Here is a 23,471-nt window from a genome sequence, read left to right as displayed (position 1 = left end):
AATATGCATATACCAGCCTATACTACACAGTTTGCATTGTTATGTCACCTCAAGCTCCCCAGGCAGTTGTAAGGGGAACACTTGGCCTGAGTCTGTATAGTAATTGGGAAGTCTCATTCGCGGAAGCCTTCTTATAAGCCTAATTTCAGCCTCCACTGCAATGGTGACGTACAATACCAACACACAGGGCTGTGTCGGTGACTGATGTATTGGCGACGGTTCAGTTTATAATCAACAGTCGATAATCGATATAAAATACGTGACTTGGTGACCACTTTAGTTGTCCATAACACTAATAACTTCAGAAACCCACATCCGCGCGTAGGTTTTAATAAGTCCCTTCCTGTCTTATTTTGACGGGCACAGTTACCCTTCCTGGCTCAATTAGCTGCCATGCCCCTAGGTAAGGGTAACAAATCCATTAACTTGATTAAGAGGATGTTTCTGTTTCCGGCCAGTTAGTGGATGGCATTACTGGGATTCGCTGTGGCTCATTACGATGACCAGTGAAAGCCGGATGGCGATAAAAATGATTTTAGAATTGCATGACTTTAAGATATGGTGCTCGTCTTAAGGGGAGCACATTACGATGTCAGAGGCGGACCTGCATTTTGCCTTGGGGAAATCATGATAGGGAATATTGGGATAAACATTCGGGTGTGAGAATTATTGCTGGTGATGACAACGAGCGAAAATCCTTTCTATCCTCAGTAGGTTGTGAATACTGTTTAATTGATCGGAACCGGTTGTACTTGAACGTAGTATACGCACTACTTTTCAGATTTGGGACATTATACAGAGTGCAAACATAGCGGGTAGCAGCCCACGCTGTATGGCTGCAGATTGAATTACAACGGTAAATGCAATTGAAACACAAAACATTCTTTCTGACAGCGAAGCCCTCCAATGGTAAACATGGATTGTGTAAATCTCACCGACTAATTGAATTTCTCCTACGATTTGTGCTCAATGCCTCAGTAGCAACTCCATCTCATTCACAATGCTGACTGTGAAGTCGATGTCCTTGGGATAAGCGCTCAGTGGAATACGTGTGATAACGGTACTGTCTCACTAACAAAAGCCTTTAAAAATTCTCCCTATCCTCCCCTTTCTCATCTTATTTCGTTGTAATGAAACCCGGCGGGCCTTTGAAATGACAATTAGAAATACTGGCAATGACCAACTGAACAACGTTCTCCAGCACAAAATGTAATTTAGTCAGACCTTCCTGGCATCCACACCGCAAACTTAAAAGCTTGTTCTTTATTAGCGATAACAGGGTACCAGATAAAAGATGATTTAGGAGTGTCGCATAGATGATTTAGCGCAGGACTTGATGACACCAAAGACCTTCGTACGGAATACGAACGCAAGAATTCGATCATTAGAGACCTGCATCATGTAGTAATAACATTAAGCCAGTCGCAATCTGGACAGATTGGTTTACGCCGCACGCATCCTCCCTCACACTCAGTCTCATTTAGACACTCAAAGTGGCTGATATTGTTAACCCAGGTCGTAACAACCATGACACCTTGTCATATATGATTTTTATTAATTTTAAATACGTTTTGCTGTTTTATTATACAGAGCCAATAAAAGCACGACATAGCTGTGGACTAACCAGTCTCGTCAATAAACATCATCCGCACATTACGTATTGCAATGTTTCTGGTATAATTTGGTAAGTCATTGCCAAACGTCATTGCGATCATTGTGAAAAGAGCAGCTTTTCAACTTTTTTACGCTGTGCTAGTCCGCGTGATATATGCGGCAATGTGCCTCCAACTACCATTATAAGATTAGGAAACAACCCGATCAGTGGTCCAGATTAAGAACGAAAGCGTGTTGTAAATAACAAGCAACTTTGGATAACACTCATCATTATATCATATTAGAGCGTTACGATTAGCTTCATTGAAGTCTAGTCTGGCTGCTTCCAGGAAGAGGTAAAAAAATGTAATGTCCATGTTTATCAACATCCAGCAACGTTTACTGTCACGCTCTGACTACTATTGTTGACGCCCTTGTCTCCAAACACCGATTCTCCTCCCAACAAAATAGCTAGGTTTTTTTTTTATTTATTGGCAAATATCCTGCACAATGTCATCGCCACTTCATTCGTTTGCGATATCTAATCACCATGCGAAGCGAAAGACTCTTTCGCGAGGCTATTCCCTGCGAAAAAGAAAAAATAGCGGCGCAATATATTTCATTGATGGTCAATGTTAATGTGGGGATCCCGTGCCGAGAATCCATATGAGCCGCCGCTTCGGCAGTTAGCTCAGACCAAAAGCTTTTTTAAGGTCATTTTTGCATGTCAGTTGGTATCTTATTGATCTTGGTTGGGTTGGCTTAGAGTGCCTTATCATAATTTTTTACTATCCAGTATATAATGTCTGTTTATGATGTTTTCTTGGCGAAAAGTGTTGCAGAGATGATTTCTGGTCGACGGTTGTCCAGCTTTTTCTTGCATTCTTTGTGTCAATTAGGCTGTTATTTACAACACTCATTCTGACAGTAAACACGTATTAAATGTAGGTTCATGAGGTTCTACAAGCAGCTCCTCCTACTCGTATCGGGTTAAAAATATTGATCAGTTGAACTTTCCAGAACTGATTGCACTGAATTGGCGCTCGTCCTCTTGTAAATGTCGGTAACCACAATCGTTCGAAAAATTTAATGTTACTCAGATCTAGTGGCATTTTAAAGCACCTTCTATTCAATTTAGGGAAACCATTTGCTGCGCTATTCACGAAGACCATGAACTCAACTTAAAACAAATTCTATTCAATTGAGAGAAGCCCTCTGCTGTGCTGAGTATGCGGACTGCAATCACCTTGGATATTCAAGAAAAATCTGCGGGCTGCGACATCCCTGAAGATGTCAATGACCAACTTGAGCCAGCAAGCCAATACAGACGCAATTCATTCATTATTCTGGTGCTTCGCACGGAGTAGAGAGGAAGTGTCCCCACTTCTTAGTGCATCGGAAGGAGTTCCTACCGTGACTCGAGTGTTTTTCTCACCATGCTAGCTCTTAGAAGATTTCCCTGTTTCCTTTTTGTGCTGTCCTAGCTGCTGCAATGCTGCTCAACCGAATGCCAGGCGGATTCTTTATGCTTCTAGGGAAATGCAATAATCGGAGACACCAACGAAGATAATGACAGTTTCTCAAGTTTTTCTCGTTGTGATGGCCGTTCTTAGCTTTTTTTACCTCTAATTTACCAATGCCCGATGCGTAGTGAGCTTTGACCTATCTCTGGCCACTCAGTCTGTTAGTCACTAAAGTTCGATATGACCATTCCCAGGACTCATTTCTTTGTATTCTAAGTTCAATATAACCCTCTTCATCACTCAGTTTTCTTGTACTTTTTGACCTATCTGACACTAACTCAGTCTCCTATGTTGTTTTTGTAATGTTCTTCGCGCCCGATACAGTGTTGCCATTCTACCTATACGGCTACTGATTACACCCGTGGGCAGACTTGCTGAAAAAATTAGAAAAACTATCCAGTGTTCGGGGACAGTTTACCATGAGGGGTGACGCCATGTGTTTCTTTATGTAACTGTTAGCGGTAGTTTGGTGGGAATACTGCAATTGGGTGATGTTAAATGACCCCACCCCATATTCCCAGGCCACGATATGCTTCGTCAACAAAAAAGGTGATGATGCTAATTCACGGCCTGAAAAAGACCAACTCATAAAAAACTAAACTCGTGGTGCTTGTTTTTGATAACGTTTATTACATCAAAAACTGAAACATACAGAATAAATGAATTACAATAATAATACAAAACAATACACGTTGCACTCATAAACACAATTGCTACCCCTCTCTCTCTCCGCAGTAAGCACAATATACAGTAGCTGTTAAAATCATCATCAATTCAAAATAGATGCATCGATCTGCAAACAGTATCCAGGAATCAGCAACATATCGATGTCTCTATTATGAATTGACTTAGAGTAACTCTAAGGAATTGATGATAATTTCGACAGCACAAACATACACCACGACACATCACCAACACACACACCGGCTAAAGCATTCACGACACCTCACACCTCGACAGACAAACCATGACTGCCAGCACCTAACATATAACATACACGACCCATAAACCCATTACGTCACATGACGTTAACAATAAAGGGAACGTTCATTCACAAGTCATAACAGTTACACATATTGAATGGTTTATTGACAACATACATACACGTTACATGACAATGGGGGAATTGTGGTACACAATGGCTTAGTGCTTTCGCGCATCACAAAATTAGCAAAGCCATTTATTTCGTTTAGATTTCCGCTAATGGTACCGGCGGGCATGCTTCATTACTTGATGTAAGCATGGAAAAACCAAGAACCAAAGAGTGGCCAAATTCATCTTCACGCTGTTCCTAATTAAATGCTAAATGGCCTACATCTATTCAGCTGTGCCTTGTTGGAATCTGCCAGAGATATTGCGGATGTTGCCTCATTCAGTCGTCCTGAGATGATCAAATCTTCGCATCCAGATGGACACTGCGATGTCGCGTATAGCACCTCTAATTGAATTTGGCATAAACCTTTGTCGGCTTCCTCATCAGTGCTGTCTGACAACATTAATTAACATCAAAAGACTATCATGATTTCCCTCTGCGTCATTCTTCCATATGAAGAATTGTGTCGTTCTTAAAAAGTTAGTCAAAGTCTTAGTGTATCTTAAAATCAATCCGACAAAATGTTACCTGAATCTGAACAGATCTGCATTGCTCTTATTCTTTAGATGATGGCTTCGTCCCACTTGACACTACCAGTTCTTCAAATAACGGCTTTCTTCTTTACACCCACAGCCTGTCTGTTCATATCCTGCCGTTAAAAGATGATATCAATGCTTCAGTGGGCTGTCTCAGTTTGTCATATCTTTGAAAGGTATCGTCATCTAACAATGCGCTCTCGCGGTTAGGTCTGATACCTGTCACAATATGGAGAGCAGCGGCTATCGAATGATCAATAACAGCATTCGATTCCACCTCGTGCGTGACTGGGTTACCTTAGACATCAGGTGCGAAGGCTTCTGATCCTAACCTAACCCCCCCGGTTAAAGTGGTCAGATTGGCAATTAAAGGCAATAATACTGTTCGTGTCTACAGCATCTCGTCTTGGCTAACTATGGTCAGGCTACCGGATGAGCGGGTTAGATGGTGATTGATGGATAGGATCACGTGAAGTAGAGATTAAGCAACTCTTTTGCACTCACATTCATGACTGTGCTCTTTTACTTCCTTTGGGCCAGCTCCAATTGATACACCTCTCTCGGGTTTATAATCAGTGGCATGGTCGGATATCTGTTACATGAAAAGGATATCTCATTTTATCACCTGATCGGCAATGCGCTCACGCAGTTTGGTTCAGAAATCAGTCGTCAGTTCTTCCTCAATTATCATATCCTATGGGAGAGCTCCAACTGAAACTTCTCTTTCGTGCTTGAATCAGTTGCATGGTCGGGATTTCAGCGCTGTCAACTGATATTTACTTCATCGTTTTATTATGAATTGGCACTCACGCGACGTGGTCTGGCTCATATATCAGTCCCCATTACTTTTATTTTTCTCTCCAATTCATTCTCCTCTCTCCAGCTTGAATCAGTGGCAACCCCCCCCCCCCCTTCCCCAGCTCCCCGTTGACAATGCCCTCCATTACGCAATATACACACGTCTATAGGGGCATTCCATATGACTTGTTAACTTGATAATTACATTATCTTGTTTTACAATCAACTGAGAGGCGCTTTAATAAGCTGTGTTATACCGGTTTATTCCTGTTTCGCCTATTCCTGTTTCGCCTATTCCTGTTTCGCCTACAAAATTCCTGTTTCGCCTATTCCTGATTCGCCTATTCCTGTTCCGCCTATTCCTGTTCCGCCTATTCCTTTTTCGCCTATTTCCTGTTTGGCCTATTTCCTGTTTGGCCTATTTCCTGTTTCGCCTATTCCTGTTTCGCCTACTTTCCAGTACCCCTACAATAAATCGACTCTCCCACGGGGAACCTTAGGGATGCATGTCCATTTTATGGGGAAAATGTGAGGGGACAATTGGATGATGTTAACGATGTGATGACAATTTGACTAATCAAATGCCATCAACTTTGTTAACAAACCATGCCATGACCGTTTTGAAAGAGTCACCTTGAAAGCGGGGACAGTCCAGGACTTATTTGACCATAGGACCATAGGACCATACTGACACACAGTAAAAACTAATAGATTAAGTAGAGTAAAGCAGTCGTTTATTTTGTTTATTTGTTTATGAAAACTGAATTCATGAGTTTTTGATAAAAATACATAATATTGTACATTCTCATAATTATCAAATTATCAAAATCAGCTGTAAAACCCATGTCATAACATACATGTAGGTACAGCACATATAAAGTCAAACAAGGTGGAAAATACATATCATGATATTATGTCAGACAAGGTAACTGATGGCATCAACGTAACTCATTATGTCCCTCTCTCCATTGACGTATTGTTCTTTGAGGCGTAACATGCGTTCGTCAACGCGTACATATGTGGCTCTCCTCGGTTTTGGTCGGCCGCCGGCTTCGAGTCTCTGAATCTCTGACCTTTGAAACATTTCTTCTCGTTTGAGGAAGCGAACTAGTTCGTAGAGGTTCGGGTGAGCATGGCCGGTGTACGTATTAATCTTGTGGTGCCACCCCTCCACAGCATTGATTGTTCGTGGTTGATCAAGCCTGTCATAATGATTCCATAGAGTTCGGTCGAATCTTGCATCCATGTCGTCTATCCAATTCGCCGTAACGTAGTCATTGAAAGCAGCAGCCTGTAGGATGGCGGGTGCTTCGTTCATCGTCGTCATCCACACTTCGTCAAGGCGGTCAAGGGGTACTAAAGGCAGGGCGAGCGTTCGTCTGATCCATTTACGGATGGGATCCATGTTGTCTGCATCACGGTACTGTGCTGCTAATCCTAGTCTCTGCACGCTTCGATGTATTGCCTGACCGAAGTGAAATCTGCATCCTTTTAGTTGTGCCCCCGGCAATTCCCCACGACATGCTTGAAGAGCGCTCATTTCGTAATCCACGACTATTGTATTCGGGTTGAAGGCCACGTTTTCGTTCACTTCACGAATTTTGTCGCTGATGAGACGGATAAAGCGTTCATATGTGGCTTGGCGTTTGTCCGGTAATAATCCATATAAGAGCGGGAAGATCTGTCCGTATATTTTCGCATGTACTGTGTACAGTTGGGTGAAAATGTTTGGTGCTATATAAAATGTTCCATCCATGAACACAGTGTCTGCTATGGCGACTTTCATCAAGCTTTCCACACTCCCAAATATGATGAGCTTATCAATATCCCCATCGTTCGCAATTAAAAAATCTCCACCATCGGCCGTTTGCCGCCACTGTCCCTCCAATATGATATCTTCCCGTAAGGCAGGTAGTAATGGCATTTGCTTCCTTCTATGCGAATAAGCCGCTGTATGACATCCGATAAAGTTGGGAAGATACACCGAGACATCGTCCGATAGAATTCCTTGTTCTGCAGAGTTTGCGACTTCTTCTTGATAGATACGGGGTATGGGAACAACTTCTTCGAATGCCCGTCGTTTAATCCCACGCACGATCTTTTCTGCTGTTAGTTTGGCTGGGTTCGATAGGTGGTTGTGTTCTCCTACTTTAATGACGCTGAAAGGAAAATCAAAAAGTGCTATACATCCGTGCTACAATGGGCGGCGAATTTAGCATTCAACTTATTTTGTCACATAATTAAGTTACAGTACGATTAGGTAAAGCAACTTAGAGCAAACAAACTAATTATGTTATTACTTTATGGTATATGCTAAGTATGTCTAATCAAATTGAGCCATGTGTATCTGAATTGAACCATAATATTACCTATTTGCTCTATCAGTAACTGCATTAGCCCTGCACGTCTCTACGATACATTTCCAGTGTCTTTTGCCATCCCTTCCTTTTCTGTTCAATCGAAACTTGAATTCTCTGTAGATTAGACTTTCCCCTCCTCTTTTGGTCGGAACAAATTGAGCTTCATCAGCCATCATGCAAAGTTGTTTTGAGTGTGAAAAGCCCCTGCATGACCTCTTTATTTATATGGAATGAAACCCTCGAGAAAATATTATTTTTCAATAGGAAGCCATCACATCGTTGAACGCAATGAAATCAGGAATAAAAGAACAATGTAGCTATAGGTATTCTTTCTATTAAGAAGCCAGTTACTGACTAAGACAAAAGAAAGAAAATCCACAATATAAAATGCAGGCCTAATAAACCTTTCTCAAATCTAATGATAGGGTAAAACTTTCTTACTATTTTATATCTTGCCTTTTAAAAAAACGTTTTGATCGGAGCGGTCTTGGTATCGTAACCAATGACCGCCTGGGTAGGTATAAAATGCGTGACGTCATCTTCACAAGCAACAATAAGGCGGAGTTCCGGACACCAGGCTGGATCATTCTTTGACGAAAACGGAACATATATACCTTTCAAATCGTATTTAATTTGTTTAATTTTGAAACCTTTTAGAATAGAAATTAATACCTCGCTGTCGGTCATTTGTTGTATAATCAAGACCGCTCAGGTAGACCTCAAATTACGTCCAAAACGTTATACAACCAATGACCGCCAGCTCGGTATTGATGCCTTAAGTAAGGGACGGTTCATATTCCTACGTCTGTGGGGAGGTTAGCAATACATTTGAATAGGCGAAACAGGAATAGGCGAAACAGGAATAGGCGAAACAGGAATACACCGTTATACCTCCTGAATTCTATTCTATGACAAAGGTCTGATTTCCCAGTGCTGGCATCGTGACCGGCGCATGCACTGTCGGAATATCAAGCAATTACTGGCAAAGCCGTTACTGACTTGAACTTGGAGTGCGGCTAAGCCGATTCTTATTTGCGATAACTATTACCCTTAGATTATTTGGCTAGCCTGACGCGTAACTTAATTGATGGATAGCATTGTTAGCACCAGCTCGTTTATCCCACTAGGTATCTATAATTGAATTTGAAACCATTTGTCACAATTTCTGCGGCTCGTTCGCTGAGTGGGGCAACGCCGTTGCAGACGTATGAGATAATCAATACATGTATGTGATTGGAAATTTATGGGTCCCCGGAATAACATGTATATGAGGTGCTTCTTTGAATTTTCCAGTTATCGCGGCTTATTGAATGACACTATTTGTCCCAGTGTAAAGGAAATGGTATGCAGTTGTGAAAGAATTTGTGTATACTTATGAAAGAAATGGTGTACCATTGTTAAAGAAATATTACGGGTGGTGGATGAAACACCACACTACCCGAGTAAACTTGCCCTGACCATCTGAAAATGAATAATTCATTTACTTCTTAGAACTGTGACATATCATAATGAAATTTGGTATCATAATGTGGTTTCAACATCAAAGCCACCGCCCGTTTTGAAAGACGTGCGTCGGAACAGAGCGCTCACATGAGCTAGAATACCGTTCTTCCATACCTTCTTAAGTAAAGTTTCTTCAACCAACACCTTAAGACTTCTCCGATATTCATTACATGTTAAAGTACTGAAATAGGCTATTGATTGGATTTTCTTGTGATTCTTTAACCGATCCGTTGTCAAATTGAAGTGACAGGGTTCTGTGTCAGGTCAGTGAACTATTCAGCAGTCAGCACCACGCAGCGACTGTGTCCCGCCGGAACCTCGCTGATAAAAGCATGGAGAAGTTCTATGCTGCCAATCTAAAGTCACATTAAAGTAATATTCAGATTTCTATCAGAAGTCATCGCGATAATGCTCGCACCTAGTAACCGACCCCACGAGAGCCAATTTGTCGAAAATCAAAGAGCTCGTTCTTTTAAATAAAAGTGCTCTTTAGCTGAATTGCTGTGAGTCAATATGAAGGTCCACAGCTGTGTAGTGATTTCCAATTGGAACATATTTGCTGGTCCCTTTTACTAGAAATGTAAGAACTTTTTTTTCAATTTTGTCTGTGAACATTGATTTCGATTTTCTGATAAAGATCCCCATGGCCTACAAGTATCACAGGGAAACCTGTGAAACTATTAAATTGTGTTGAAAGTTATTCACCGTAAAAATATGACAGAGGTTACAATTGTCTTAACTTCATCGTTAAATGTTAATGTTGAAACATACCTTTGGGCACAGTGTAGTATGTGAAACTTTTACTAGGTAAAGCCAGTCTTTCTAAGCTTTTTTAAATCGAAAACATAACACCACCTTTACTGAATGGAATACGACCAGGACGTGTGGGAGAAGAGTCTCTTACTTTAAATAACGTACCTGCAAGTGATATATGGGCTACAAACAAGTGTCGCATGACAGTTGTCAGTTTTTTAAGGTACATTTATGTGGGCTGTGAAAATGTACGTCATTACTTCCTCTTCCTTCAGTAGCATGCCTGGATGAACCAAAGATGACTAATGCGATGTTATGAAAACCCTTAACAGCTAATTTTTATCACCCATCATGTCACGAAGCCGTTGATGTGATCGGAGTGAACATAGTTTTCAGTTTTTCTTTTCACGTACAAGCTTGATGGAATGGCGTATTTTCGGTCCCATCTGTACCATTTTCTCAAAGTTGCCTTAGAAAGGATATTTTATGGTGAACTGATGTCCATGTCGATTTACCGCATCCCGTGCTCTGTTAGTTTATACGGTAGCACCACTGCTGACTGCTGAATACGGCAGCTCCACTACTGCGGTCTGCTGGTACTCTTATCATACTTGTGGACGTTTGAAACATGGCCAACAGTCGTTCAAAACGGTCGAGCTTTTGTGTTTTCTAACTTCGCCGCTGTGATTTCATGCATAACGTCACTTCTCCTGCGCATGTCCTCAACATCTTGTATGAGTGTCATCCGAAGCGGGAGGTCAGTAATTGAACACGCTAAAGGACGAGTGACTGGTGAACCTATGTGACGGAACGAGAACGAAGTAAGAGACAAGGATGGGCTTATCGTGCACAGTTTCCGGCAAATGTCAGGTTACTTCTCCCTTTCCAAGAATATGGATGTCGTAAAGCTTTAGCTGAGAGCCATAGCTTTGTTACGCGTACTAACTGGTGTGATTATAGACTCTGAACAATATTGTTACGAAATCGTTTTCCCCGAAGAAATGAGTATAAATACATTACCTTGTACATCTAGATGAAGCTATTTAGCAATTGAGTATTGCGCAAAACCTCTAATAATTGGCGTTACCTATTACCTTTACGCAATTTCCCTACCCACGTTTGCTAATTTTGTGCCTCACTATTCAATTTCATATTAACGGTGGCTGGGAAAGGACATCACATGAATTTTTTTTCTAACTATATTTCATATATTTATCAAAACTGTTTCCAGCAACATGCCGGCAAAACATACGGGTTTTTTTAACAAGCAATTTTTGCCAAAAGGGAACTTTACTTGGGAAGGGGGAGGGTACGCTTCGGAGAGTGCTAAATTCCGCTGCGCCTTTGAACCTCACCCTCTGTGCTACTTAGTAACCTAGTACCCATGCCAACCGACACGGCAAAGGAATTGTTAATTTGATTAGGGTCTCGCCTCAGGCTAACCTCTCGTATCCTTGACTCTCGATAAATTGTTTAGCGACATGCTGCAGCGGTGACACAGGTGTCCGAGCTGCATTTGCGCCACGAAAGGTAGGAGCACACGGAAGTAACCCTCTGCGTTATCATATCGCAAATATCGCTCATAACTATATTTGCACTTGCCGATTTAGGCCTATTGACCGTAATGTAAGCTGTTCCGTGGGGGTCGATGCCATCAGGATTTGCCCTGATAAACCTTTGATCAGGCAAATGAACAATAGGACTTTAGAGCTAGGTGCAGCGAGGGGGCTTTGTTTGAAGATAAGAGACCGAGTATTGGGCTAGGTCTGAATTCGTTTAACTTCGAGATGTGGCAAAATAACGTAATGTTTTAGTCCTCAATTAATAGAGAAGGTTTGTTTGGTAGGCGTCAGTGGCATAAGTCCACGCTGACACAATACAATTAGGCAATGTGAAGCATCACGTTCGAAGTTATTCTACAAAATATATTTTAAAGACCTCTGTGAAAAGTTGGGTTGAATTTTTTCTCGATAGAACATTTTACGGGTACATGTACTTGTTTCATGAGTCAAAACTAGTCGGGCGTTAAAATGTGTTCTGGTGTCAATAATTTGCGGCAGGTATCAGTGAAGTTTCTGAATTGCGGAAGGCGTCACAGCCTTATTGTGGTACAGAGCAATAAAAAGGATGTGTGTCTGCGAACTTAGGCTCGAAAAGAAAATGAGCTAAGTAAACCTAGCTTGTCGCAGAATTCTTTAAAATATTTTGTTTAGAAAAACTTAGAACGTGATGCTTGGAAGTCGGTGAATGGTTTAAAACTGGTGCCTTCCACCTATGGGGCTTTCTTTAACTGTATGCTATGATTTGACGATGAAGAATGTCAATTTAAAACAGACGCATTATCACGACCAGATAATAAAAACTGGTTAATCGAGCTCAATCATGACCCGGACTGCATTAGCCTTTGTTTTGCGGGTCGTTGACTGCAGGCCTAGTATGCATTTATTAGAACTCAACACCCTTGGCAAAAGCGAGAAGTTTACGAAAGTTTTCTTATAAAGGTGAAAAGTTATAGTCAGGGCGTGTGGGCCTTTATGACGTGTTTAGACTCAGTGAAACAGTATCGCAATTAAGCCAGAATAGAACAAATTACTGTGAATATCCGTTTGGTTAAGAATGTTAAGATAGTACCGCTGGCAAAAGGACGTGGCCACCAAGCTAGAGTACGCTCTGGGGCATCCAACGCTCGAGTTGTCCTGTGTGCATTGCTACAGTCAAGAATTTAAAGGTATTCCCAAAATAAAACTTTGCAAACTTCCCCTAATTGGTGATTTCCTACGTACGAATTCATGTCTTCTGACCCATGTCTTCGAACAGGGGGCTCATCAACACATATAGGCCTATGTTACGTTGTAAACATTATCATCAAACGCTTCTAGCGGTCAATGTCTTGTTAAGCATTGGTCCGTCTTCAACTGACTTGATACTGTCTAACTTCGAGACGCATTAGCACTTTTTAGACCAACGGTTCGGGTCGCCCACGACAGGAATATGAACACGAATGTGCCAAGGATGGTAATGATGTTTCTTCACCAGAAGCCTGAGTTTCCTTGAAGGGTATCAGTTCTCTTAATTCAACCTCAAGTAATTTCCCGTGATCAAAGAAAACACTGGCACATTTGGAATTAGTTGTGAGGAGCAGTTTTTGTCGGGCCTCTCCGAGTTTTGTTTCTTTAAGTCTGGAATGATGATTGTTCTCTCGGTAGTGATACGTCGGCTGACTCTGCCATCTGATTGTCTTATTTCCTAGAAGTACATGTACGAAAGTACTGCGTAGAAATACTGAAAGGAAAGAAGTGGATGCTTTCTCTGGTTGGGAGCCTTTGGTTAACTCTAGACCTTCTTTGACTGATCGAAAATGTCTTCTTTGCGTGAAGCACGAAAAGGTGTCGTTGGCCGAAGCTCTACGGCAAAGGTGGAATTCTTTTTCTGTCTTTATCAATAACAACAACAGCGCCCGCAGTATGTGACAGCAGTTGTTCTGTTCGATGTGCGAAAAGGGTTTGGTCTTTGAAATAGAATGTTTGGATGAGCCTCTCCCAGGCAATGAAAGACTAAAAAAACATCACTTTGCTGAAAAACCACTGCACAAAGTGATCGAGTGCATTTTCGTGTTGGTCAAACACAAACTCGCCCCGCACTCTGCAGTTCTTTCAAATAATGCCTAGAGTTTTACACTAGAGAATCAATTCCCCACAATTTTAAGAAGTCTATGGGTTTTTTTTCATCATTTGCCAACATGCCTGCTGATTTAGATCCTATTAGATACCTGACGTGTACTGACTGATTGATTTCCTAAATTCTAGCTAAAACCTCGTGAAACAGACATTAGTACTTAGTCAAAACGTTATAGGAAATTCCACGAATTCTACAAGTGTTACCATGGAGCTTCGGAATTCCGACCAAACTTGGTATGATAGGTTTGGGTTTTTTTAAATTATATTTTCCTTATGGTAGAGTCATGTTGAAAATCTCGTTAATATGACACGAACATCGTACTTGCTGTATGGTGATTACAATACCATACCTCAGATCCATATCAAAACATCATGGTGCTCCAATCCCAAATCATTGCCATATTTATTGCACCGGTTCGTTACAATAAAATCCTAAGTTTCCCCATTATCTGCCAGGGAACAGATGATTTAGAACCTACTAACCACTTTATACGTCAGGTTAGCTGACTAATAACTTTCCTTGATGCCCTGTGAGCATGGATGATCCTCTTTTATTGGCTGCATGAAAATTGAATGCGGGGTGGAAAGGCGAAATCGAATATTATCAAAAGTGTTACAGTGAGCGGCGGAATTTGATAGAAGAGAACAATGCGTGTTTCAGATAAACGGGTTATATAAGCTCAGATACTACACGGGCTATAGATGGCAATACACTAAACAAACGTGCATCTTTCCCTTCAGTGGGCGAGCATAGTTATGCAGCAGGAAGTTTTGTTCAATGGTAAGTACATACCAGGTCGATTACAAGTGAACAAGTTTGATAGAACTTCTCAAATTCCCGACAAATGTTTTTCGAAAAGTAGTGCGCTGATGGGTGCTGGTATTTTGTCTTATTTTACAATGTTTTTATTTGTAGGCGATCTCTATATACTGCAGAAACACATGAAAAACACTATATGTGATTTACCTCAATTCCTGCCCGAACCTCTCCATTCCAATTAGCTTGAACCTGCTAAATTCATCTATTATTAACTTTTATGATCGCAAAGGGATATTACACTTGTCCTCTATGATTTCCATCAGGTATAACTCAGAACTATCATTATAGCAACTCGCACGGCCGGTACTTACTTTGCAATTTCGGCACTTAAATAATAGGTTTTATAGACATCTCAATAGCTTGTTGGTAACGAACCAATTCGTAAATTGTTCCTCTGGGGAAGAGCACTCGAGCAAACGTGCTGATTGAAACTGTTCATTGGCGATGCCGAACGAAGCTACAATTCCCTTGCATCCCGCAGCGCAAGTGTACCCTAATGCTGCTCAGGGAAGGAGCAGAACATCCTTAAACGGGGATTATAGGCAGGAGCAGAGAGGCTAATTTTGCCATCTTCAAGTGACTAGTATACACATTATGGGCCCTGTCAGACTCAGCACTAAATATCGTGAATCATTCCGACGTACTGTGAGATATGAAACACCCCTATTGGCGACTTTGTGTGGATATTAATCTTTTTCACACCCTTTCACGAATCGAATAGGTAAAACGGTGCAAAGATTTAGCAGTTTACACGTGCGATTGGTGAAAGGACTCAAATAACAGCCGATGTTTGCCAAGTAAATTCTCGCACCCTATTCGGATATCACCATACCAAACATGATAGGCTTTCGATTTCGTGCTGCAATGTTTGGACAACCGAGATAAGACAATAGGAAGCGCCAATTCAATACAGAGATGGGATTAGGCTGGTCTATTGACCCAACTGACGTGGTTTATCCAGTTTGTCACGGTACAATACCATAAAGAATCGGAAATGACATAGAAGTACACCAAGTTGGTCAATAATTCCCACACTTTCTGTAACTGTGTTTATATGAACTCTTAACTGAATATTTCCTTGTAACTGGTTAATTCTGAGGGCTGTATGCATGGCTTCTGATGGCCAATCTATTCTTCTTCTTCTTCTTCTTATGTGCAACATGATGGTTTAAGCCATCAAACGTGCGAGGGACCTTCGCCATTGACTTCTATCGCTTGCAGCCTCCAACATGTCTTCACCAAACCTCGCTTCACTGCATCAAGTCATCTGACGCGTGACCTACTCTTTCTCAACTGGCCACCAACTTGTTCCGGGCGCCAGTTCAGCAGCTTCTTTGGTAGTCTGTCTTCTACCATTCGGTCAATATGTCCATACCAGCGGAGACGTCTCACTTTTAAGAAGAGGGATGGTGCCAGTTGGTTAGTTCTTATCCTGATGTCAACAAGATGGAACCATCTGATCCCGAGAATTCGGCAAAGGCTGATGGCAAATACGATGACGGAGCATCATACTATCTGCTGGTAAATCGCAAGCGTACTGTATAATTTGCCATACAGTAGAAAGGATGATGACGTATGAAGTTACCTGTTTAAAAAATCTTAATGATGACATCATTAATTTGCTTAAGTGACGCCAAAGGTTGGTATGCGAACAAGAACATGGAGATTGACTTGACGTTATATCACCCAACACGGGCCCCAAAATGTATTATACCGTAAAGAAGCATTGTTGTTAAGAAAGTACATGCACATCAGCAAAACTTTAACTCATCTCTCGAATTTCCAATGAAATATTAATAGAGGAACAAACCATGAAATGGAAAGTTGTGCAATATACATGCAATAAGCCGTTAGTTGAAAGAAATTTCCAATTCTGCCCGTTATCATGAGAAATTAGAGATGACATTTGTCAAATTTCTAAATGAGTCTAGGGATATGAGGCAAGAAACTTTAATTAAAAAAAAGAAAATTTCATTCCCTGAGAGTAATGATGTAGTAATCAGACCGACATTCATTTTCCACCAAACTTGCTTTGTTATTTTGCTTATAATATATCATTATAAGCTTGATTTATTTCGTGCCGATCACATTGATTGTGTCTTGGTGAAATAACAACCTGACTTGAGATTGAGCAATTTCTAAAAAAATATTTTTGGATTAAAGTCTGTTGCAGCTGCTCCTTCTATACAATGATTGACATTTCAATAATGCGCCCGAACAAATCCAATTTTGTATATATAAATAACTGTAGAAACTTCGAAAGGGTAAAGCATCAACAAAATTCTTGAATCATTACATCTGAATAATCTTTTAAATGAGTAACACTATGTTTCCGAGTCACTGCTTAGTTCCCCTACTGGTCGAGTTCAAGTGAGCACCTTCTGGTTGCTCCTTAAAACCCCGGATTGATTTCTGTGGAGACCGGGGTAATAATATGATATCCCAAAGCGCTTTGAGCGACAACTATAGTGTCACGGAATTGCGCTATATAAAAGACTCATTATTATTATTATTTCCTTGTAAAATGACCTTATGGAATTGTTGTTTTGTAATTGTAAGTTTCGAGAAGCTAAACTCAACAAATATTCTAATGATGACAAAGATAAGTCCAGATTGGTAGTTTTGATAATGCAGGATTGTTGGAGTAGGCGCCCTGGCTGAGTTACAGCTGTCTCCTGGTAAACAATTGCATACGTAAAGGACCTGGAAGTGCTCGCTTGAAGGAAATTAACATCGTCCTAGTATGTATTCCCAAGCGTTGGCTCTCGCTCGCTCCAGTAGCCACTGTGTTACAGCTGGCGTGGTTTTCGCTAGAATTGATCATGTTGATGGGCACCCTGAGGTCTAATCACACGGGCTTGATCAAATTCTACAAATTGATGATCGCCTGGCCGTAGAAAAAAATGTCCTAAGACACGGTGATGAAATGCGTCGCCTAATGAATCCCACTCAATTGTCATTTCAATGATTTTATTTCTCTGAGACTCACTCAAAAAAATTTAAACTGCAAGAAAGAAACGCGTCGTTTAATGTGGCTCACTCGTGATTCCTCTTTGATATGTAGGCACCCGAATTAAATGCCATTTTGCTATCCATTCCATACCCTTTTGATGTGATTACATACCGGTAGCCATTTAGTAATTCCTAAGACGAATATAAATCGTTTGAAAGATGCCTTATGAATGCAAAAATATGTCTTCTCGTCAGTCTGATGACAGAAAATGCCCATCGCTCCTGCTCTAAGATACTAGGCAGGTTTTTTACTACAATGCGTTTCTGACTTTTTATTACACTAATTGTCACGCGTATTCATATATACAATGAATGGCACATATTTGAATAATGATCGAATGACACAAAGTGAGGATATTATCAATCATCTTTCTAACCTCTATCATGAGCGTGACAAGCATCCCCAATTTTCACTCCATGCACCAATAGCCATATAGTTTTGGTACGATTAGGCGATATATACCGAATGATACCTTGTTCTCACCATGAGACCAGTTGCCAGCGGTTCAAAATTATCCTTGCAGCAAAATCGATCTCTGAATAAGTCAACCCAGCGACTGTTGGGTCAAACGGGTCTAATGGTGAAATAAAGAGCCAAGAGAGAGGGAGTAATAAAACATTACCAAGTACACTTGACATTAGGGAGATCGACATTCCTACTCCTCTGAAGCTGTTGCGGTTAGATTCAGATCACGAAAGGTCATGCGAGGTTGGTGTTTAGTTTTTCTGTTTGGTTGTTGGATGTTTATCGCGGAACATTTCTTCTTCATAATTAATAGTTTTGAGGCCAGGTTGGCCGCGTGAAAAACGATCTCGCAAGCAAGTGTCGTCACAATCTTACGGAATGAACAGCACGCCTCGATTTGTCTCAAGCACGTCTAGGTTGAAAAACAAAACCTCGACTCGCCTCAATGCCTAAAAGCTTTCATCACCCTCCCTCTCTGATGTTCGTTTTAACCTTTGCCGTTCTCGTAGACTTATTCTTTCACCTTGTTCTTATCTAAGTGCGGCATATTTCACCCAATCTACTCTATTGCGAGCGTAAAGTTAATGGAACTAATCAAATTTTCTGTTTCTTTCGGCTACATTAACCGCGATCTCCTTGCTCCAACTGAACTTCGCGTCTCCGTTTTCAATTCAAGCTGCAACATCAGTCATGTCGGCAGTGTCACTTGGAGTCTTTCTATCTTTTTCTACAGTTATCAAATTGCGGATTGAAAAGCCCAAACACTCAGTGATCTGGACGAACATCTCTCTATTCGCGAGACCTAAAGCTTCAATTAAGGCGTAATAATAAATGGCTAAATTGGACAATCGTATCAGTTAAAAATATAGCACCCCCCCAAAAAAAAAAAAAATTAATTAATTGATAAGAATAATAATTGGTATGTTTTACATCAGCCACACGAAATCTCCACAGCAAATTCCAATCATCGTGTACAGGCCTTGGTTAATCACCTGAAAAATCAATTGATATTCATCTACTACCTCAAGACGACGGATGCCGAAATTATTCATTATATGTATTTTAAAATTCTTGTCGTCGTATATGTTCATTTCCTTCTGATTCCCTGGTGTTCTTCAAATTACGCTTTTGCATAGGCAATTGGTGACAGATGTCGAAATTGCATTTTTCTTCTCGGATTCGATTCCCCGAGCTAATCGTGCAACACTTGGTAATCTCGTGATAGCGGATGAGGGAGAAATGAACTGGTTTTCTGTCTCTAGTAAAATATTTACATAACCTTTCCTCTTAACACACAAAGATATGATTTTCTTTTAGATTTCTTATTCCCTACCGGACATGCCGGACGCGTGGTGATCCGATTTGAAATGATACTGTGCAAAGGTTATTTCAGCAATTCTCATGATATCGGATGCTGGAGCAATAAACTGTTTTTTCTTTCTCTAGTAAAATATTTACATAACCTTTCCTCTTTTTTTTCGGGTATATACATTCCCTATGATAGTTTCTTTTAAAGTTTCTTACTCTTCTAATTCCTCCTTATATTGGAGGCGTGGTGATACAATTTGGCTACTGAACATTACTTCAGCTAAATGATAACTTAAACATTCTTAGTCGAAAATGTTATCCCAATACCGGTACTACACTACAGAATTTGCTCTTGTGGATTTCTTGTTGCGCGGTGGTCCAATGTATGTATTAAAAATTACTCGATATGAGCTAATCAATATCAAGTCAAATCTACTTTCTTCTGTATATACTTATTTACACGTATTCAAAGATGAAGCCTGTACTTCAGAATAGTTCTGGAGAACAATACGATTTGTTATTCATTGGCAAAACAAATCCAATCTTCACCAAATTGTGAAATCCGTCGATAACAAAGTTTGTACACAATTACTAGACTACAAAAACGGGTGCATGATCGATAATGAATTAGGAGATTTAGGGTGTGTATTCGACGTCCACAGGATTCGATAAAGTTTTGCGAGCCACGAGCACGACTACTTATTTTTTATTCCTGGCATCGTAAAAAAATAGTCAGCAATCTATTCGAACGAACGTGATTCTTCGCTGATACGCGCACCCTTAATGTCCATCCCACACGCCAGTGGCAACTTTCCCTGATATTATAGAACTGCGGAAACAGCCCGAGGTTAACTCTGCTATTCTCAGTTCCAGGAAAGAACTTAAGGCTTTTAGTGGACAAGTTCCTCGATGCAAACTTTGCATTATACTGTCCCTACAGCAGCACGCCAACATCATTGGAGCATTTCTGGGTGACGTGAATGCGGAACAATTGATGTTGTCATCACGTGAAAGTCCGAGCAAAAGAACAAAACCTGTTCGGAAATATTGCCTTAATGCTGACATTGCCTTATAAGAACGCAAACCGAGAGCCATGCCAATACTCAACTGCAATACTGAACAGGTGTCTCCTCTATTTGAATTCACACGATGCAGGTGCCGTTCGATTACAGCGACATGCAATTACTGGCTAAGCAGGGTTTTTGTTGGCCACAAGGGCAGTCTAGTTGCTGTTGCAGCAGGTGGGATGATTCATGGAAGGGAGTGTTGCATCCGGCTCGTGTAGAAGAACGTGTTATTGCTTTTGAATATAAGGTCATGTAGGCGATATTCAATTCGGCCTATCATTATCTGTGCAGGTAAGAGATTGGGCTTTGGGCTAGGTAATCAATTGACCAATACCATTGAAGTCTACGTTAAACTTGTGAGAAGATGAACCTTTCTGGTGTTAATTAACAGCTGATTTCACCCAAAATCATTGTAGGATCAATCATCTATAAATGGGGTGGTGGGGAGTCGTACAAACAGTTTGCTTGGCTCGAACAATCTATTTTCTGAGCTTCTCTTTATTGTAGCGCGAAACGATGGCCTCTGCGGAATCTCCCATGCCCTACCCTACCTAAGATGTTAGCTGGTGAATCGATTTCTTCACGGCGCACTGAGGCACGCAATTTTCCGATCACTCATATTCCGCGTCGAGAGATCTGCGGCAGAATAAAAAGTGTGCCTTCCGTGAAAAAAAGTGGCTCGCTACTTTTTTGGATCGATACGGCACTGGAAGTTCAGTCAAGTTTTGCTTATACGTGACAGTGCAGTACGTGCACGCAATTGAGTCTGTAATAATTTATGTATCATACCCTTGAGACGAAAGCAATAGTTGTATAATCTGATCAGTCATCAAACTTCGTACTAACACCGGTTTTCTTCATCCTAGTCATTATGTGTTAAGAAACTTTTTATGTGCTGAATGACAGCCCCCCTGAATTTGATATTTTATACGTTTAAATCGGAAGCGAAATGCTACCACGTCTGTAAAACTCGGCTCTATCCGGAAATTGTGGTTTTGTGTTGTCATTTTCGGATTTGTAGTTACAGTGCTGTTTATCATGTTGTGTTGTGTATCATGTGTCCGTATTGGCTTCTCAATGTATAATGTTACACCACCTGTACTCCTCGGAAATGAAACTTGTGTCATTGCAAATAAGAGTATTTGCTGATTGTTTATAACCGTGCTGCGATAGGTTTTTTGAAATGATACTAAAAATCGAAAAAACGGATACGACTTGTTTGATCCAATTCTAGTCCATCTTCAAAATTATGAAAAATGGATTCACTTTGGTATCCTAGAATGTATGCTCGTGTTTCTTTAATACGTAGAGCAGCTCATGAAAGTGTGCAATGTTGATGAATACGGTTTCACACCATACATTTTTGGTTACAGGGTGATGAGGGGTAATTAGATCTAATCAACCACTGATATGATTACCCGTTGTCGTCAAGTTACCGAGTCATGTTGTGGTGATCAGGTGAGCGACATCCTGACCTGTATGTATACTAACTTGCCGTGGCCATACTGATATTGTACCAGCAATGAACAGAAAATCAGAGCAGTATAGATTCAAGTGCTAAAAAAACCAAGACTTATCTTCATATAACACCAGATATCCATTCATTTCATTATAAGCTAACTAAATTGAGACGAAGTCTTTGAGTTTGAAGTGAGGCTAGGTTCGTCACTGAAAATGTTTGCTGTAAAATCTTGTCTGAGAGGATCACTTATTCGGCCTAATAAAACATTGGAAGTGACTACTTGGCAAGCCCGGCTTACCAAACAGCGACTTTTTCTTGTCCTGAATGGAGAGCCGAACTCATTAATATTAAAGTAAAGTCTCCAGCTCGCCAAACAGGGTAGATTTTTTACCTGTTTGGCAAGCCCGGCTGGCCGAACAGGGTGGCTTTTTAGTGCTGTTTGGCAAGCGGCAGGACAAAACAGGACAAAAAAAATGCCTGTTCGGCGAGCGGCTTGCCAAGGACCCGGCCTTAAACATTCATCGTTTCTCCTATGCAGAATAACGATCAGGGGACATGCATTTCTTTTTTTGAAAGGAATTAAAGTTATGCTAAGCTAACTTATAATGGCAAAGTTTTGCGTTACCGTATAAGAGTTGCTTTGTTGACATAAAAAATAATGAAGATCAGTTACCAAGCACGGTTAAGGCACCGTCTGCATTTTACGTTTTTCCCTTTGAGGATATTCCATTTAAACAGTTTTCACATTTTTTTCATAACCTACGCGTATTGGAAAGTTTTGACTTTGAAGAACAAGTTCACACCCACCTCACTTAATTTTGACTGCTGTCAAAGTGAAGTTGAATGTAGTTAGAGGCTCCCAGACATCGTCAAACACAGCTAAATGTCGGTTCCATGAATGTATGTCCAATATTCACCACTTGTATTGTCTTATTAATATTAGATGATATGAATTAAGACTAGTAAATGCTTTTCCTTTAAACTGCATGTACATTTACACCAGGTGCTCTGTACACACCCGAAGTAAAAGCATTGCGTATACTGTTTTATAATAGCAAGATAACAGAAAACACTACATGTACGTGGACAAGTTAATCAATCAGGATGCCCTACAAGACTCTTTGATGTTGTTTAGAGCTGCACTTGTTGGTCTTCGTACTCCAACGCGATATCTTTCAGTTGTATTCATCGAAGGCTTACCATGCCCACACATGACTGGTCACCGCCCACGACTCTAATTGGATAGTTGGTTTACTATGTGTTTGATTTGATTTACCATTTTGATTTAAAGTGCATTACAATAGGTCACTCAGACAGCTTCTTTTAGACAAAATCGACCATCAAAACGTGACTGGCTTACTGTCGTTATTTGGATGTTAGCTGTCTGGTTGATCTTAAACAAATTCTTAATTGAATATGTCGTGGACTTTTTGCCCTCCCCATGCGCTGCAAACAATTTACAACTACATTTGTAAATCATCTTCCTTCGCCGTAATTCCC

At 40.7% G+C, this 23,471-nt stretch overlaps 2 protein-coding genes across 3 annotated transcripts in view; one reads left to right on the top strand and one right to left on the bottom strand.

Annotated features, from left to right (window-relative positions):
* LOC135489742 (neuropeptide F receptor-like) overlaps positions 1-23,471 on the top strand; it is a 103,848-nt gene that overhangs the window by 62,036 nt on the left and 18,341 nt on the right. The gene's annotated exons all lie outside the window — the stretch shown is intronic.
* LOC135490010 (uncharacterized) lies at positions 6,234-8,076 on the bottom strand. The gene is made up of 2 exons (XM_064775656.1): positions 7,913-8,076; positions 6,234-7,702 (listed from the first exon to the last, which is right to left on the bottom strand). The coding sequence occupies exons 1-2, from the start codon at positions 8,074-8,076 to the stop codon at positions 6,460-6,462; spliced, it is 1,407 nt and encodes a 468-aa protein (XP_064631726.1). The 3' UTR covers positions 6,234-6,459.

This window comes from Lineus longissimus, chromosome 6, assembly GCF_910592395.1.
Source record: "Lineus longissimus chromosome 6, tnLinLong1.2, whole genome shotgun sequence".
NCBI classification, from domain to species: domain Eukaryota; kingdom Metazoa; phylum Nemertea; class Pilidiophora; order Heteronemertea; family Lineidae; genus Lineus; species Lineus longissimus.
Note: the sequence above shows the minus strand (reverse complement) of the source record. Positions and strands in the feature narration are given on the sequence as shown.